At 50.9% G+C, this 15974-nt stretch overlaps 1 protein-coding gene across 1 annotated transcript; it reads right to left on the bottom strand.

The window, feature by feature from the left end:
• Positions 1-587: 587 nt before the first annotated feature.
• LOC110363123 (leucine-rich repeat-containing protein 37A-like) lies at positions 588-15154 on the bottom strand. Its single transcript, XM_065039462.1, has 14 exons — positions 14973-15154; positions 14697-14768; positions 14050-14121; positions 11982-12053; positions 11461-11541; positions 9450-9521; positions 8781-8855; positions 8160-8278; positions 4465-5858; positions 3785-3877; positions 2856-2920; positions 1923-1983; positions 1689-1840; positions 588-998 (listed from the first exon to the last, which is right to left on the bottom strand). The coding sequence occupies exons 1-14, from the start codon at positions 15152-15154 to the stop codon at positions 800-802; spliced, it is 2709 nt and encodes a 902-aa protein (XP_064895534.1). The 3' UTR covers positions 588-799.
• Positions 15155-15974: the final 820 nt, after the last annotated feature.

Raw genomic sequence — 15974 nt, 5'->3', positions numbered from 1 at the left:
TGTGCACACATTCACATGCAGTCATGCATGTGCACACGTGCATGCACACACACACATATACACACATGCACACTCACGTGCACATACATGCAAGCACATGTGCACACATTCACATGCAGTCATGCATGTGCACACGTGCATGCACACACATATACACACATGCACACTCACGTGCACATACATGCAAGCACATGTGCACACATTCACATGCAGTCATGCATGTGCACACGTGCATGCACACACATATACACACATGCACACACACCTGTGTACACACATTGACATACACGTACACACATGGATGCACAGGCACATGTACATATGTGCACATACACACACGCAAGCACATGTGCACACATGTACACACATTCATGCACACAGATGCACGTACACCCTTGCACACACATGTCCGCACACATGAATATGCACACACATGCACGCACATGTGCACACATTCACACTCACGCATATGCACACGTGTGCATACACCCATGGACACACACACACACGTGGACACACGTGCGAGCACGTGTGTGCACATGCAGTCATACACACGCACATACACCCATGTGCACACCCACGAGCTCTGTGTGAAAAACCTGCACGTTTTAATGGTAATTTCAGAAGCTCTTCCCCGCCGCTGAACAAACGACAACTTTACACAATCCTGGGGTGCGCAGGGACCCCCAACGCCCCCAGCAGCCCCTCGCATCCTGCAGCCCCCAGCCCACATGTCCCCCATGGGGACGTCCCTCCCGCAGCAGCGTGTCCCACGCGCCCAGGGAGGCTGCACCCAGCCCTACAAGGGCTCCCCGTCCCGCCAGGGTGAGTTTTGGGGTACCCTGACCACGTGGCCACCCGGAGCGTCCTCTGCCGTGAAGTGGGACCAGATCTGCAGCTCTTGGGGTGCGCTGGAGGCGGAAGGACGAGGAATCAGGTCTGCGGGTAATGGCATTTCCCTGGGGTCGCAGCTTTTCCGGGGTGCTGTGGGCATCCAGCTGAAATCACAGTGAGGGAATAACAGCCAAGGAAATAACAGTGAGGAAATAACAGCCAAGGAAACAACATCCAATGAAATAGCCAAGGAAATAACAGCCAAGGAAAAAGTACCCACAGAAACATTATCTAAGGAAATAACAGCCAAGGAAATAACAGCAAGGAAACAACATCCAAGGAAATACCCAAGGAAAAAGAATCCAAAGAAGTAGTATCCAAGGAAATAACAGCCAAGGAAATAATTTTCAAGGAAATAACAGCCAGGAAATAACTTCAAAGGAAACAATATCCAAGGAAGTAACAGCCAAGGAAAAAGTATCCAAGGAAACAACAGCAAGGAAACAACAGCAAGGAAACAACATCCAAGGAAACAACATCCAAGGAAACAGCCAAGGCAATAACAACCAAGGCAATAACAGCCATAGAAATAACAGCCATAGAAATAACAGCCATAGAAATAACAGCCATAGAAATAACTTCCAATGAAATAATATTCAAGGAAGTAACGGCCAAGAAAAAAAGTATCCAAGGAAATAACATCAGAGGAAATAAAAGCAAGGAAATAACAGACAAGGAAAAAGTATCCAAGGAAATAAGATCCAAGGAAATAAGATCCAAGGAAAACCTCAGCAGTTCCTACATCAGAACAAAAGCTAAACAATAAGCGCAGGCATCTTCGCCATCCCACTTACTTCAGCTCGAACTTGTTGAACATCTCCTCCTCGTCTGAGATGTCTCCATCGTACAGCTCGGCGATGGATTTGAGCTGCTGGGGATCGAGGGGCAGGTACAGGTCTCTGAGCCACTGGGGTTTGGTTTGGCTCGGATCCGACACGGGCGAGCCCTGGAAAGCGAAGGTTTGAGGGTGAGGAAGAGCCGGGGCTGCGGTTTGAGGGCAGAGCCCCGGCACGTGCTCCCTGCTTTACCTGCTCTCTCACGTCCTCCTTGTTCTTGCCCCATCCCCATGGCAGGAGTTTTTGAAAGAAACTGGGAAAAAGAAAACGGAAAAGAAGGATAAAACATGAAGGCAGCTGGTGGTTGTGGGCAGGAAGGTCCCTGCTCACTGTCACTGGAGGAGTTGGGCAAGGGGCATTTACAGCACTGCAAAATATAGGGATTTAGCGGGTTAAAGGGGGGAAAAATGGCTTCTGTGCATCATCACCCCAGAATTCCTGGTCCATAAGCAAGGGCAGGAGGCTCTGCCTGCCAGGGGTGACATTTCAGGTGACCCTAAGGAAGATGAGGAGCCTCAAAGGAGGGGACAGCACTGGCTGAGGTGGCTGGGAATGAGTGCTGGGTGTGAAATGTACCCGGAGAGGCCTGGAGCGAGCGCTTCATCACCCCCTATGGGGACAAACGGGGCAGAGGTGTCACCAGAGAACAGTTTTGCATGGCCAAAACATTCACCACATCAGGAAACGGCCTCAAGTTGCGCCAGGGGAGGTTGAGGTTGGATCCGGGGAACAATTTCTTCCCCAAAGGGCTGTGGGGCATTGGAACAGGCTGCCCAGGGCAGTGCTGGAGTCACCATCCCTGCAGGGTTGGACAGACGGACATGAGGTTCTCAGGACATGGGGCAGTGCCAGGGGTGGGGGAACCACTGGACTCGATGGTCTTGAGCGTCTTTCCCAACCAAAATGATTTTTTGACTCTATGATTCTATCAGCATCACTGGCGTGACAATGTGAGCATACAATTGTGCTGCTCACTCATGCTTTGGGATCCCTTTTCTGGGGCTCTTAAAAAATCTATGTGTTTTAATCATCAACCGGTGAGTTTGGCAGATGGGCGCGTGTGGCTGGGGATTGGGTGCTGTTCTGAATAAAGACTGTTCACAGCACGGCGCTGGGAGTAATTACCATTTCGGTCGTGATTTACCGGCGCTTTGGGGGTGGGAAGCGGCTGAATGTCTTGAGGAGTAAACCTGGTGAAGGAGAGAAAGAGACACTCTTAAAATCAGGATTTTGTCCTCCATACAAAGGAGGCCAAAAGATTTTTCTTCTAACCAAGCCTGTTATATACCCGTGCAAGTCTGTACCAGCACGCGTGTTTTTAGAAAGAGCCCATCCTCCCTTCCCAACTCCTTACTTTTCCCTGCCTCCCGAATGACCTGCACTCCCAGAGCTCTCCTAATCTCAGCAATGTTTCTGTCTGCCTTTCTTATCTGCTTTGCAGGGCACTCCCCTCCCGTTTAACCCCTGACACACGCAGGTTGGCTTTTAAAGGAATAAAAGCTTTTCGTTTTACCAAGAAGGGCCCCAAAGGGAGGATGGACCCCTGCGCTGCCCTGACCCACATGGGGCTGTTTTGTACCACACAAAAAGACTCAGTTTTGGGGAGATGGAAGGTCGCAGGGAAATTCCTGTGTGGCTGGAAGTAATAGGTGCGAGTAGAGCAGAAACGGGTCAGGAGAAGAGCATGGGGGGTGACTATAGTGTTAGGAATAAACCTTGGGGATGGGCTGGTTGGAGAGGCTGGGATGAGAGGGAACCACAGCTCTGCAAAAAAGCTGTGCAGAGGTCAGGACAGATGTCAGGACAGATGTCAGGACAGATGTCAGGACAGATGTCAGGACAGATGTCAGGACAAGCCGCCCATCGGGCTTGAACCCGTGCTGAGCTGCATGGATGTCAAGGCAAGCTCCAAGGTTGGAAAAGTATCTCCTGTGACACCCACGGGCATTCACATCAGCACCCCACGGCTCAAAAACTGTGCTGGGAGGCACTGCCCTGCCCCTGTGCGCTCCGTCGTGACTGACAGCTGTCTGTCAAATGAGTTATCACCTTACCTCGACGAGACACATCAGCAGCAGATTAATCACGATGGTGACAGACACCGCTATTGCTAACAGGAGTCTGTCGCTGGAGGTGTACTGTGCTTTCTGCAGGGAGAAAGGGAGAGAAAATCAGGAGGGGAAAAGGTTGCTCCTTCCACTCCGTGTTGTGCAGAAGGACATGTTGCACCTTGAGTCCTGGGGGCAGTTTTGGGCCCCTCACGCCAAGAAAACCCTTGAGGTGCTGGAGCAAGTGGAGAGAAGGGAACGGAGCTGGTGAGGGGCTGGAGCACAAGTGTGATGGAGCGGCTGAGGGACCTGGGGGTTCAGCTGGAGAACAGGAGCTGAGGGGAGACCTGCTGATCTCTGAACTGCCTGAAAGGAGCTTGGAGCCAGGGGGGTCGGGCTCTGCTCCCCAGGAACAAGCGCCAGGAGCAGAGGAAACGGCCTCAAGTTGCGCCAGGGGAGGTTGAGGTTGGATCTGGGAACAATTTCTTCCCCAAAGGGCTGTGGGGCATTGGAACAGGCTGCCCAGGGCAGTGCTGGAGTCACCAGCCCTGGAGGGCTGGACAGACGGACATGAGGTTCTCAGGACATGGGGCAGTGCCGGGGTGGGGAACGGTTGGACTTGATGATTTTGAGAGTCTTTCTTAACCAAAATGCTTCTATCCAGCAATGCCCAGCATCTCTCCTACCTTCCCTGAGGTTTTCCTGCCCATGTACTCAGCTCGGCCCATTCCACTGGAGACATTCCCTTCCCGGAGACACTGACCCACAAGCCCTGAGGCTTCCTGCTTGTCCTGCCTCTCGCTGAGCAGCTTCACAAGCAGCTCCAACTTGTCGAGCAGCTTTGCGCAGGCCGGCTGGAGCTTGGGGACGCTGCAGTCCATCCCCAGCGCCCGCGCCATGCGGGTGATGAACGCCCGCAGGGCTTCCTCAGTGATGAGCCAGCGAAGGTGGTGGTTGACCTTGGCTTCAAAGAGGTCTCCTTGAACCAGCGCATCGTCTGGGCTGGCGGAGCTCCCTGGGTTGTTCGGGAAACTGGATCCTTCGTTTTGTTGTTTCTGGTGTGTTTCTGTGGTTCGAGGGGCGGCGGGTAAATGCCCCTTTACAGAGGAACCCTCTTCTTCAGCTGCGTCCTCTAACCTGCTGCTTGCAGTGTGGGGGTTCTTGTTAACCAACAGGTTATCAAAAACACGCTGGTTTGTGTTTAGTCCCTGCTCTGCTTTACTTTCTATCAGTGTGGGCTCTTCCTCCAGATTCACATTGCGAAATGGCTTGGAGAAAAGCAGATTACTTTGATTCAGATATTTACTGTCCCCCTGCTTGTGCTTCCTGTAAGTCCAAACATCGTCCTGCCTTGGAGATGGTGCTTCCTCAGCATCTTCTGCACCCCCCAACTCACCGGATGGGGGATGTTTCTTGGTCTGTTCCACAGTATCTAAATAATCTCGAATCTTAAAAGGCCTGGGCAAACGAGGGGCTGCTGCTGAGGAGCGTGAAGGGAAACGTTTTGGAGGTGTGGATATTTTGCCATGTCTGGAGATGGAGACGTTGTCAGCAGGGTTGAACCTGCCAGCTGCTTCCCAGGGCTTTAACGCTGCCGGGTTCAAATTTAAACCACGCCGCTTCCGCAACCGTCCTGTGCTTCTGTCTTCCTCCACCTCATCCGTCAGCACGGCAGGTGCTGGCAGGGTTGAGATGGTGCTTTTTACACTCCCGACGCTTTTAGGCTGGTGCAGCTGCTTCTTGAGTTCGGCCACAAGAGCCTTTACTAGAATATAGAGTTTCCTTCTATCAGTTTCCCCGGTACAGCCCATGTGCAGCACCAGCTCCTCGCTGTTTTTGCCTCCCTGCCTGGATAGGTGCTGAGGGGAACGTGGATTTGGTCTGGAAATGTGATTATTCAGGTTACTGAGATCAGCGTCAGTGCCAGTCAGGCTCAGGACGACTGCGAGTGTTATGGTTTTATGGACTCCGAGCGATGCCTCCTTGGGCTTGAGGTTTAACACCGTGCTGGCGGTCAGTTTTCTGTATCGTGGCACTTCCATTATTGCTCCTTGTGCCTCTGCCAGAGGATCCGTGTGAGCTGTAAAACACCAAGAGAGCAGATGAGTGAATCAGCGTCATGAGAATCTTTCCACCAAAATACAGCGTTGAGGGTTTACCCCGAGCAGCAGGCGCTTGTCTGAAAGACAAGCGAGTGTGTGAATGAAGCAGTGGATGTGTTACAGATGTGAAAAGTCATGTTAAATCAAGCAGATTATCTCATCGGGCAGAACAGATAGATGTTTCTTTTCTGGTGTCTCCCAGGGCTCTGTTTGGATTGGTGGGAGACATCCCAAGGGGACGGATTTGCTGTCGGAGCGTTTCCCACAGCTCGATATGAGCCAGCGCTGCGTTGCTAAAATCACCATGAGGCTTTGAAACTCGGCGTGAGCCTGGAAAGCAGAATTACCCAAAGACACGGCGTTTGTCCCTGATCAGTTTTCCCAACCAGCCCTTCTCCCTGTGCTCCGGAAAACCTGGGGTATTTCACATTCAATCACCTCTGGGTTGTCTGATAACACAGAACTGTTTGCTGATGGATGCAGCTCCCATCACCCAGGCTTAGGAGAAGTGGAAAATGGGGGAATTTGACCCAAAACGATGCAAACAGCGCAGGGAGCTCCCGCCCCAGCACCCGGAGGGCACACGCTGAGTCTGCAGAGCTCGGATAAGTCAAGAGTCCTACACCAAGGCTGCAAACACTCCTTATCTCTAATCCTACTTTGCAGATAGCTTAACGGCAGAGGCAGGGTGACACGGTCAAGAATATTTACAGATTACAAAGGTATTTTGGCCTTTTTTTCCCTGTTAAAACGGTAGGAAATTTGACACATAAATACCTTTAAGTATCTAACCCCAAATGGCTTAGCAGTTTTCCCAAGACTCACAACAAAGTCGGGCTCTCTTGTCCATGTGCAGTTTGAAAAGGAATTACTTGGGGGCCTTGGAAACCTTCCCGTATCTATTTGCAGACGCCCAGCTCATCTCTGCTTCCAACAGGACGATATTTACCCCATGCAAAGATCGAGCAGGACAGTGCATTGCTCATGCTAACGAGAGAATAACGATGCTTGGGGGTTCACCAAACACCCTGCGAAGGAAATGGGGGGTCCTGTCCTCTCTCCTACATGTGGGGAGTGAGGTGGCAGAGACACCAGGTGATTTTCTGAGGTCACCCAGGCAATTTTTGGAGCCTTTATAACCCACCCCCCGCTCCAACACACTGTGCAGAATAGGAGGTTTCTGCAGAGCCTGCCTGGGGGCATCCGTGCTCGGTTCCATGTCTGGGACCCCTCTCATTGCTGAGCTGTCACTAGACAAGGTCTGGTGGCACTGAAAAGGATCCAGGGCTTGTCAGGGGAACTTTGGGGGGTTTATGAGCTTCCAGCGCTTGGGAACGGTCCCTGGCATTGGTGATTTCCTTGGCTAGATGCACTGTGTGCATTGGAAGCTCGTGTGTTTGTTTAGCCCAGCGACCTATTTCTTCTCAAGATAGTATTTAACACAGAAGATACGTGTAATCACGGGTGAATTTTCAACCCTTGTTTTTGCCAAGTCATGCGCTCGAAGGGGAACTGTTTGTGCCTCGGAGAGCACAGACTGAGCACTCCCAGGTCTCACCTGAGCTGCCTGCGCTGCCCTTTGGGCTCATTTAGAGGCCTCACATGGATCAAGCTCCTCTAGAGATTTTGCCAAGATTTAGTGTCCCTGGGACCAGCCTGGAGCCACCAGGCTGGACTGAGGCCATCGAAGTGGCCAACGCTGCCTGAGAACCCCCACAAAACGGAGTTATAAAATCATTTTGGTTGGGAAAGACCCTCAAGATCAAGGAGTCCAAGCATTCCCCCACCCCTGGCACTGCCCCATGTCCTGAGAACCTCATGTCCATCTGTCCAACCCTCCAGGGATGGTGACTCCAGCACTGCCCTGGGCAGCCTGTTCCAATGCCCCACAGCCCTTTGGGGACGAAATTGTTCCCACATCCAACCTCAACCTCCCCTGGCGCAACTTGAGGCCGTTTCCTCTGCTCCTGGTGCTTGTTCCTGGGGAGCAGAGCCCGACCCCCCTGGCTCCAAGCTCCTTTCAGGCAGTTCAGAGATCAGAAGGTCTCCCCTCAGCTCCTGTTCTCCAGCTGAACCCCCCAGGTCCCTCAGCCGTTCCCATCACACTTGTGCTCCAGCCCCTCACCAGCTCCGTTCCCTTTTCTCAACTCGCTCCAGCACCTCAAGACCTTTCCTGGTGTGAGGAGCCCAAAACTGCCCCCAGTGTGCTACAGAATCTCCTATAGCCAGAGGAAACAAGGCAGATTTCATGTCTACATCAACGCCATGGGTACGCCTACCACACTGGGGAGCGCCGGTGCTGCACAGGCTCTCGCACTGGAAGTTGATGGTCCTGCATGGGGTTCCAGTGGTGGGTTTCTCCTGGCAGAGGCAGCAGAACATCTCACTGGGCAGTTTGCTAAAGATAAGAAGTTATTGGAGAAAAACGCAGCATCTAAATCCATATTTTTGAGTCCAACTCGGGTAACACACAGATAAAGCATCACGGTTTTGCTTGGATTTCTTCTACAGCTCTGGAAAACTTCCCCTCAGCTCCAGTCCCAATGGACAAATATGTTCTCCTAATTTCTAAGAGAGGTTTCAGGGAGAAGATAAGCTTCTCTATTGGCATCAAAATGTTGATTTTACCTTTGAAAATGGAACTAGTCTCAAAATACAATTTCAAACAGAAACACACTCCACCCTGATGTAAAATTTCCCTTTGAAACACCTGGAACGTGTCATGGAAAAGGTGAAATTCTGTGTTCTCAGCAGGTGAGTTTGGGAGGTTCTCAGAAGTAAATAGCAAACCTTAGGCTTCCTGGGGTTATTTTGATTTCATGGCATGTGGATTCATTTCCCAAGCAGACCCCTTGTTTCAGCAATTACAATCTGAGGGGACAGAGTCCTTGTATACTCACAGTGTTTCCAAGCGGATTGTTGTCAGGAGGAGCGTGAGTAACGTCTGCTTGGTCACTTGTGTAGCACCCAGGTCTCTGGAAGGATTGGAAAAACCACATCAAATTTGTAGGTGATTGTGGTGTTGGCAGAGAGATTCACTTCTGCCTAATCCAACAGAAACGGTTAAAAACCACATCGCTTTTCTGCTTTATTGCTGCTAACCACAGGGTCTGAATCAGGAGGTGATCCTGCAGATCTCATGGGAGATGGATGCAGAGAGGATTCCCCAGCTCGAAACCCTCCTCCTGCTCCCCTATGAGTGCAGCTCCAGTCGTTGATGGGAGACAAGAGGATGAATCCATTGGGACCTTGGAAGGAGAGGTTATACCAGTGAAAAGAGAAAATACGCTGAGTGGAAAGCAAAGGGGATCTGTGGCTGCAAGCAGGGAGGATCTCTGCAAAAACATGGGATAGCCTCTGGTTTTTAAAGTCTATGTCCCAGCTCCTTGGTTGCTTTGCAGCTGGGGACCCACCACAATTACTTGTCCTTTGCTGGGTTATTCGTGTCTCCAGCAGAATAAAGCTGGGAGAAGAGGGAGGTTTGATACTGGATCTCTGCTTTCCGCACAGCAGGGCACTCGAGAGACAAAGATCAATATTAACCTGGTAAAATAAGTGTCAATACTTACAGGTATTTGACTGAAGGCAGCTTGAAGAACGATGTGTCAGCAATAATGGACAGGGGGTTTTGGCTGAGGATCCTGAAAAAAGACAACACCACATCACTGGAAGTGGGTGACAGGGAGCACACATAGGGATGGCCAGTTCACATGTTCTCTTCTATAGACACATGGGTTTGGAAAGCCGAGATCAACTGGCCCTATGCAACAGGCACTGGAGAAATGGGAGATGGTTAAAACACTTACTGTGGAATAAAAAAAACCCCAGTGGTTCTTGAATTGTGTAAACACAGCTAAATCAAAGTGAATTCCCACCAGAGCACTGCAAAGTGTTTCTGTGAGCGGGTTTTTCCTCTTGGCCAGGCTTCGCATTTCTACCTTTTGAACATCAGAGAGGCCCAAATCGAGTTGTGCCTGTTGCAGCTGGTATGGAATGTCACTGAAATCCCCCTTTCCAGGCTCCTCTCTGCCGTACGAATGGTGTAAAGAGGTTTACGGCTGGTAAGGATCCAGCACGCTTTTATAGACGGCAGATGTGGATTGGGCTGAACGATTTTTGCTCAAACCGCCCCAAAAGAATTTCCTTTCAAGTGGAGAACAAACATCGGAAATTTCAGCCCGAAGATAAAAAAACTGGCGTGTTCTACATGCGTGAGGAAGCGCTTGGGATGAAGGCTGGAGGCAGGAACAGCTGCTGATGGGCCAGTGCACAAAACCCAGCAGGTCTTGATTATCTCCAGCTAAAAGAGCAAAAGCCCAGAAGTGCTTCTTGGGGAAAACACAATATTTCTCGCTTTCCTCCTCAACTCACACCTTCTCTTTGCTTCCCTCTGCTTTGAGGTTATTTTGGCGTCTTATTCTCCGTATTTTCTTACATTTCCACTGTCTATAAACTTTTACGCTATTACTGAATCCAGGCAGGCAAAGTCGTGGCCTAGTCCTACAGGAATTGTCGTTCATCATTTATTCTGCCACCTTATTTGGTGTATAATGTGAGAAGTATTGCACTTTTCAGGAGAAGAGGGAGACTGTGGGCTTTTCCTTACGTATATAAACCCTTGGTGGGCAAAACGCCCTGGCTTAACACTTATTAACACTAGAGAGCAGTGTAGGGGAAAGGGACCTGGGGGTCCTGGGGACAGCAGGGTGACCATGAGCCAGCACTGGGCCCTTGTGGCCAGGAAGCCAATGGTACCTGGGGTGGGTTAGAAGGGGGTGGTCAGTAGGTCAGAGAGGTTCTCCTGCCCCTCTGCTCTGCCCTGGGGAGACCACACCTGGAATATTGTGTCCAGCTGTGGCCCCTCAGTTCCAGCTGGACAGGGAACTGCTGGAGAGAGTCCAGCGCAGCCACCAAGATGCTGAAGGGAGTGGAGCATCTCCCGTGTGAGGAAAGGCTGAGGGAGCTGGGGCTCTGGAGCTGGACAAGAGGAGACTGAGGGGGGACTCATTCCTGGGGATCAATATGGAAAGGGGAGTGTCAGGAGGATGGAGCCAGGCTCTTCTGGTGACAACCAGGGACAGGACAAGGGGCAATGGGTGCAAACTGGAACACAGGAGGTTGCACTTAAACATGAGAAGCAACTTGTTCCTGGTGAGGGTGGCAGAGCCTGGCCCAGGCTGCCCAGGGGGGTTGTGGAGTCTCCTTCTGTGCAGACATTCCAACCCGCCTGGACACCTTCCTGTGTAACCTCATCTGGGTGTTCCTGCTCCATGGGGGGATTGCACTGGATGAGCTTTCCAGGGCCCTTCCAACCCCTGACATTCTGGGACTCCGTGATTCTGTGATTATTTCAGGTCCAGATGGAAACGGTGATTCTATCCCTGAATAGAACTGACTACGGATTAAGTCATGTTTTCTTAGATCCCAAAAGAACAAAGTTTCCTTTTCGTGGGTGCTTTTGAGACCCTTTAATTTTAAATTAAAATATGAAAAATTAAATTTTTCCCTAGAAATCTGCGTCACATCCCACCTGCATCACCCTGCTCTGACCGATCTGCCCTCAGACCTCGCTGCACTTACAGCTTCTGTAAGAACTGCATCCCGTGCCAAGCCTGGAAAGTGCCGTTCCGGATCTGCGTGATGAGATTCCCACCCAGGTTTCTGGGGAAAAACAAGAAAAATCGCAAAAATGAATCATTTCTGTCCTACAGGAAGCCGGAGCGAAGCCGTATTGATTTGTCGGAAATATGCAAATCCAAGGTAAAATAGGGAGGAAACCGCTGTTTTCTCTCTTTTTTTTTTTAACCTGTCAAGGAGAGGAAATGAAGTGCACATGTGCTTAATCTATTTGTGCTCCAGGATACAAAGAGGCTTGAAGAAACGGCTTCTATTATGGCTGGGTTTGGACAACCGCGCCGTGATCTCTCATCCTGTTGCGGGTCACCCCACCATCTGCATTGATCTGTCTTTTCGCAGGAGAAATTTAGTCATTGTTCTAAAAATAACAGGAACATTTTCTAGCGCGAAAAGAAAAAAAGGGGGGGTTTATAAATGCAAACAGACTTCAGTAAAGACACTACAAAGAAACTTCAATAACTCACATAAGCTGCAAAAAAGGAAGTGGCTCAAAAGCACGTTCCTCAATCGCCAGGATTTTGTTGCAGGATAGATCCCTGTTAAAATTAGAACACGAAATGTTAATGACGTTTGCACTGTCATGTTTACGCTCATTTGCTTTGACACCGGCAGCATATATGTTACACGGCTCTGATTTCATGCCGTGTTTATATCTGCTATTAGCTCGCCATGGTGTGTAACCTGTGATAACCCTCTGGCTTCCACCTCGGTGATTTTTCTGATCGCACCAGAATTATTTTAGGGCTTGATTTTCCCTTTGATAGGTGAAGTCAGCCAGAAAAACCTGAGCAGCACCTCTTGTTTGAGAGCTTAGGGATGGGTTGGTAAGCACACGTGTGATGATAAAGGTATTATTCTCCTAATCCCTCCCTCCTGGACTATGTTTGGTGAAAATATTATGTTAAAGGGACTCTATTAAAGATGTAAAATCAAGATCATGGAAGCCTGGAAGGGGCACAAGGAAGGTGGGACCTAAATGGCACTTTCCCACATAGTTCTGTAGACACTCAGTTGCTACAGGATTGACCTGGCTGAGGTTTAGAAATCAAAATGTTCGTTGAATGAGCCACCCGGGCTTGTTCTGCAGCAAAGAGCAAGAGAAATATGTCTGGGGAGTGATTCATCCCCTCCTCAGACGGGTTCCCAAGATCATTGGGGTAAATGGGAAGTGCTTGTTCCTCCCCATGGAAAATAAGAGAGCCCAACCAATTAGCTGAATCCTGGGCAATTATTAGGTGTCTAAAATTAGAGGAGATGGATGCACAAGGTTCCTACTGTGGGCAGTGGGCTCCAGCGCTGCCACTATGTTGTTTTCCACCATTCCCCAGCTTAAAGCAGCCTTAGGGCTGGCTTATCCCAGAAAGGCCAAGACCACGCTGGACTTGGCTCTTTTCAAGCCAGCTCAAGTACTAGAAAATACAAACCCTCCCTTTTTGCAGGAAAAATGCAAGTTCAATAAATAACGCTACAAATGCAGATGGTGATGGAGCTGAGACACTTGCAATGATGTACAAATACGTTTTGTGACGCACCTCGCTGTCCTCCTTTCGGCTGCGCTAATAACAGAGGAATGGGACCCAAAACGTGACCCCCATGAGCCAGTTCTAAGCCAGGGCCGTCAGCTTTTTCACACAAGTGGTATTTTCACATTTGACTTGAGGTTTGTGCTGAGAAATAACTGTACCTGCATCTCCTCCGGGACTCAGGTAAATCTAAAGCTCTGAGCCTCCACGGCAGGATTTATTTCTACTCCTTAGTCTTTAAGATAAGAAAAGAAACCATGACAGTAGCCAAGGAGAGGACAGAGAACACGGCAAGGTTTTGCTGTTCTTGTTTCACACTTCCTTTGCCTGCACCGCACAGGAAACCCCAAAATATGTGAAAAACACAGAGAAAAACACCCTCATGCTCTTCTGCTCCCTTCCAGTGTTGTGAAATCACAGCAAGCACTTGGGCCCTGTGACATTGCGTGGACAAAGATGCACGTTTGTTTCTCCCCCAGGAAGAGGGAGGACTCAGCTGGGTACAGCTCTGAGCAACCTCATTGATTTTTAATTTAAAAACATAAAAATACTGTGCTAGCTTTACGGTTCACCCTGCTCGGAGCTGGAGGTTGAAGCAGAGACCTCCCAACCTCAGCATGGCCAGGATTTCAAGAGTGATCAGTAATCTGGGGCTCTGCCTACACTGCAACAATTGCCTTGTTCTAGGTGGTTCTCACTCCAAAAATATCAGTCCTCAGCTAAACAGAACCAATCTCCCAGGGTGTGGGAGGCCACTGGTAGCTTGGGGTTGACTAAAAGTCATCTACTATCTGTGGGAAAGGGCAGCAGCCTCCTCCTTGCAGTTTGGTTTGGGGAAATGAAAGCCGCGCCGTGCCTGTATGGGAATCATCCCTCCAGGGGCTATTGCTGTAGCAAGACACTCTGCTCGGGCTGGAGCCTGAAAATGAGGAGGAATAAAGCAAATTTACATGAAAGGGGAGGGTGATCAGCAGGAGTCCAAAAATGGTGGGCAGGGGATGGTACCTACAAGTGCTTCAGCAGGAGCAGACCCTCCAGCGAACGCCGCTTCACCACCCGCAGATCATTGTCCTGGAGGACTCTGCAATGAGACAAACAGACATTTACTTGTACACCAGGGGAAAAAGGGATTTTAAGGGGAAAATATCCCACAGTAGCTTTACTAAAACATCTCTTGGGGTAGAGAACATCACTACTTGGAACAGGCTGCCCAGGACAGTGCTGGAGTCACCATCCCTGGAGGGGTTTAAAGGGTGTTTAGATGAGGTTCTTAGGGACATGGGTTACTGCTGGAATTGGGTTATGGATGGACTCGATGATCCTGAGGGTCTCTTCCAACTGAAATAATTCTATGATACTTGTTGCAGGAGCGGGCACTTGCTTCTGGGCTGCAGAAGTTAATTGTAGCCTGATAATTGACTAAATAGGCAGAGGGATGGTCTTGTGGCGTGGAATGATACAGCTGGGGGCATTTTTCCACCCCAGGAAGCCCCAAGGATTCATGTCCATCCTTGCTGAGCAGCTCAGCTGTGAATTCAGGTGGAAATGGTTTGTGTGAGTACCGTTGCTCTTCATACCCCTGTCTCAGAAACCACAAGAAAAGGGTTGCAAACAAACACTGAAGTCCTCACATTTAAAATGCTGAAGGATACTTACAAGTACTCAGCCCACGGGTATTCCCTCCACGCTTGTTTTTCGATGGAAGAAATGGAGTTGCCAGTGAAATCTCTGCAAAGAAATGATTGGCACTGTCACCCCTCAGGACAACCCATTTCCCTGCAGATTTGGCTGCCGAGGTGGAAATACAAGAAGATACAACAGTGTGGCTGGCCTGGCTTCACCACTCGGGTGTCCTGGAAGGGGTTTCCAGGGATAAAAAGCCAAGGGGGGAAGATGGAGGGGTCTGGTGGGGCGGAACATGGCAGCACTCACAGAATGAAGAGGGCCCGGCGGCGGGTGGCCGGGGGCACGCGGGCCAGGGCGGCATGGCTGCAGTCCAGCAGGCGCTGGTGGCAGCGACAGGGGAGCGGGCAGGGTCCCCCGGGCTGCCCCGGGCAGGGGACGGTCACCAGCAGCAGCAGCAGGAGCGGGCGGCCCGGCTGGGGCGGCCTCATGGTGGAGCAGGGCCGGGGGGGTCGCTGGGCAACGGGGGAACCGCAGGCCCGGGCACAGGCCTCAGCACCGCGGAGAGCAAGATCTGGGGCTTTGGTGACCTCTTAGAGAGCAGTGTAGGGGAAAGGAACCTGGGGACAGCAGGGTGAGCATGAGCCAGCACTGGCCCTTGTGGCCAGGAAGCCAATGGTACCTGGGGTGGGTTAGAAGGGGGTGGTCAGTAGGTCAGGGAGGTTCTCCTGCCCCTCTGCTCTGCCCTGGGGAGACCACACCTGGAATCTTGTGTCCAGTTGTGGCCCCTCAGTTCCAGCAGGACAGGGAACTGCTGGAGAGAGTCCAGTGCAGCCACCAAGATGCTGAAGGGAGTGGAGCATCTCCCGTGTGAGGAAAGGCTGAGGGAGCTGGGGCTCTGGAGCTGGACAAGAGGACACTGAGGGGGGACTCATTCCTGGGGATCAATATGGAAAGGGGGAGTGTCGGGAGGATGGAGCCAGGCTCTTCTGGTGACAACCAGTGACAGGACAAGGGGCAATGGGTACAAACTGGAACACAGGAGGTTCCACTGAAAGATGAGAAGCAACTTGTTCCTGGTGAGGGTGGCAGAGCCTGGCCCAGGCTGCCCAGGGGGTTGTGGAGTCTCCTTCTGTGCAGACATTCCAACCCGCCTGGACACCTTCCTGTGTAACCTCATCTGGGTGTTCCTGCTCCATGGGGGGATTGCACTGGATGAGCTTTCAGGGCCCTTCAACCCCTGACATTCTGGGATTCTGTGAACAACCTGGGCGCTGTGGGCTTTGCAATCCTGGTATCCTCACAGCTGAA

The sequence above is a fragment of the Columba livia genome, chromosome 23, assembly GCF_036013475.1.
Source record: "Columba livia isolate bColLiv1 breed racing homer chromosome 23, bColLiv1.pat.W.v2, whole genome shotgun sequence".
Taxonomy (NCBI): Eukaryota; Metazoa; Chordata; class Aves; order Columbiformes; family Columbidae; genus Columba; species Columba livia.
Note: the sequence above shows the minus strand (reverse complement) of the source record. Positions and strands in the feature narration are given on the sequence as shown.

Excerpts from the sequence above, each read along its gene's own strand:
- LOC110363123 (XM_065039462.1), bottom strand. The coding sequence starts at position 15,154 with ATGAGGCCGCCCCAGCCGGGCCGCCCGCTCCTGCTGCTGCTGCTGGTG. Across the intron at positions 9,522-11,460 it reads ATGCAGTTCTTACAGAAGCT|GATCCTCAGCCAAAACCCCC; the intron begins GTAAGTGCAGCG and ends GTCTTTTTTCAG. Across the intron at positions 1,984-2,855 it reads GGTAAATCACGACCGAAATG|TTTCTTTCAAAAACTCCTGC; the intron begins GTAATTACTCCC and ends TCTTTTTCCCAG.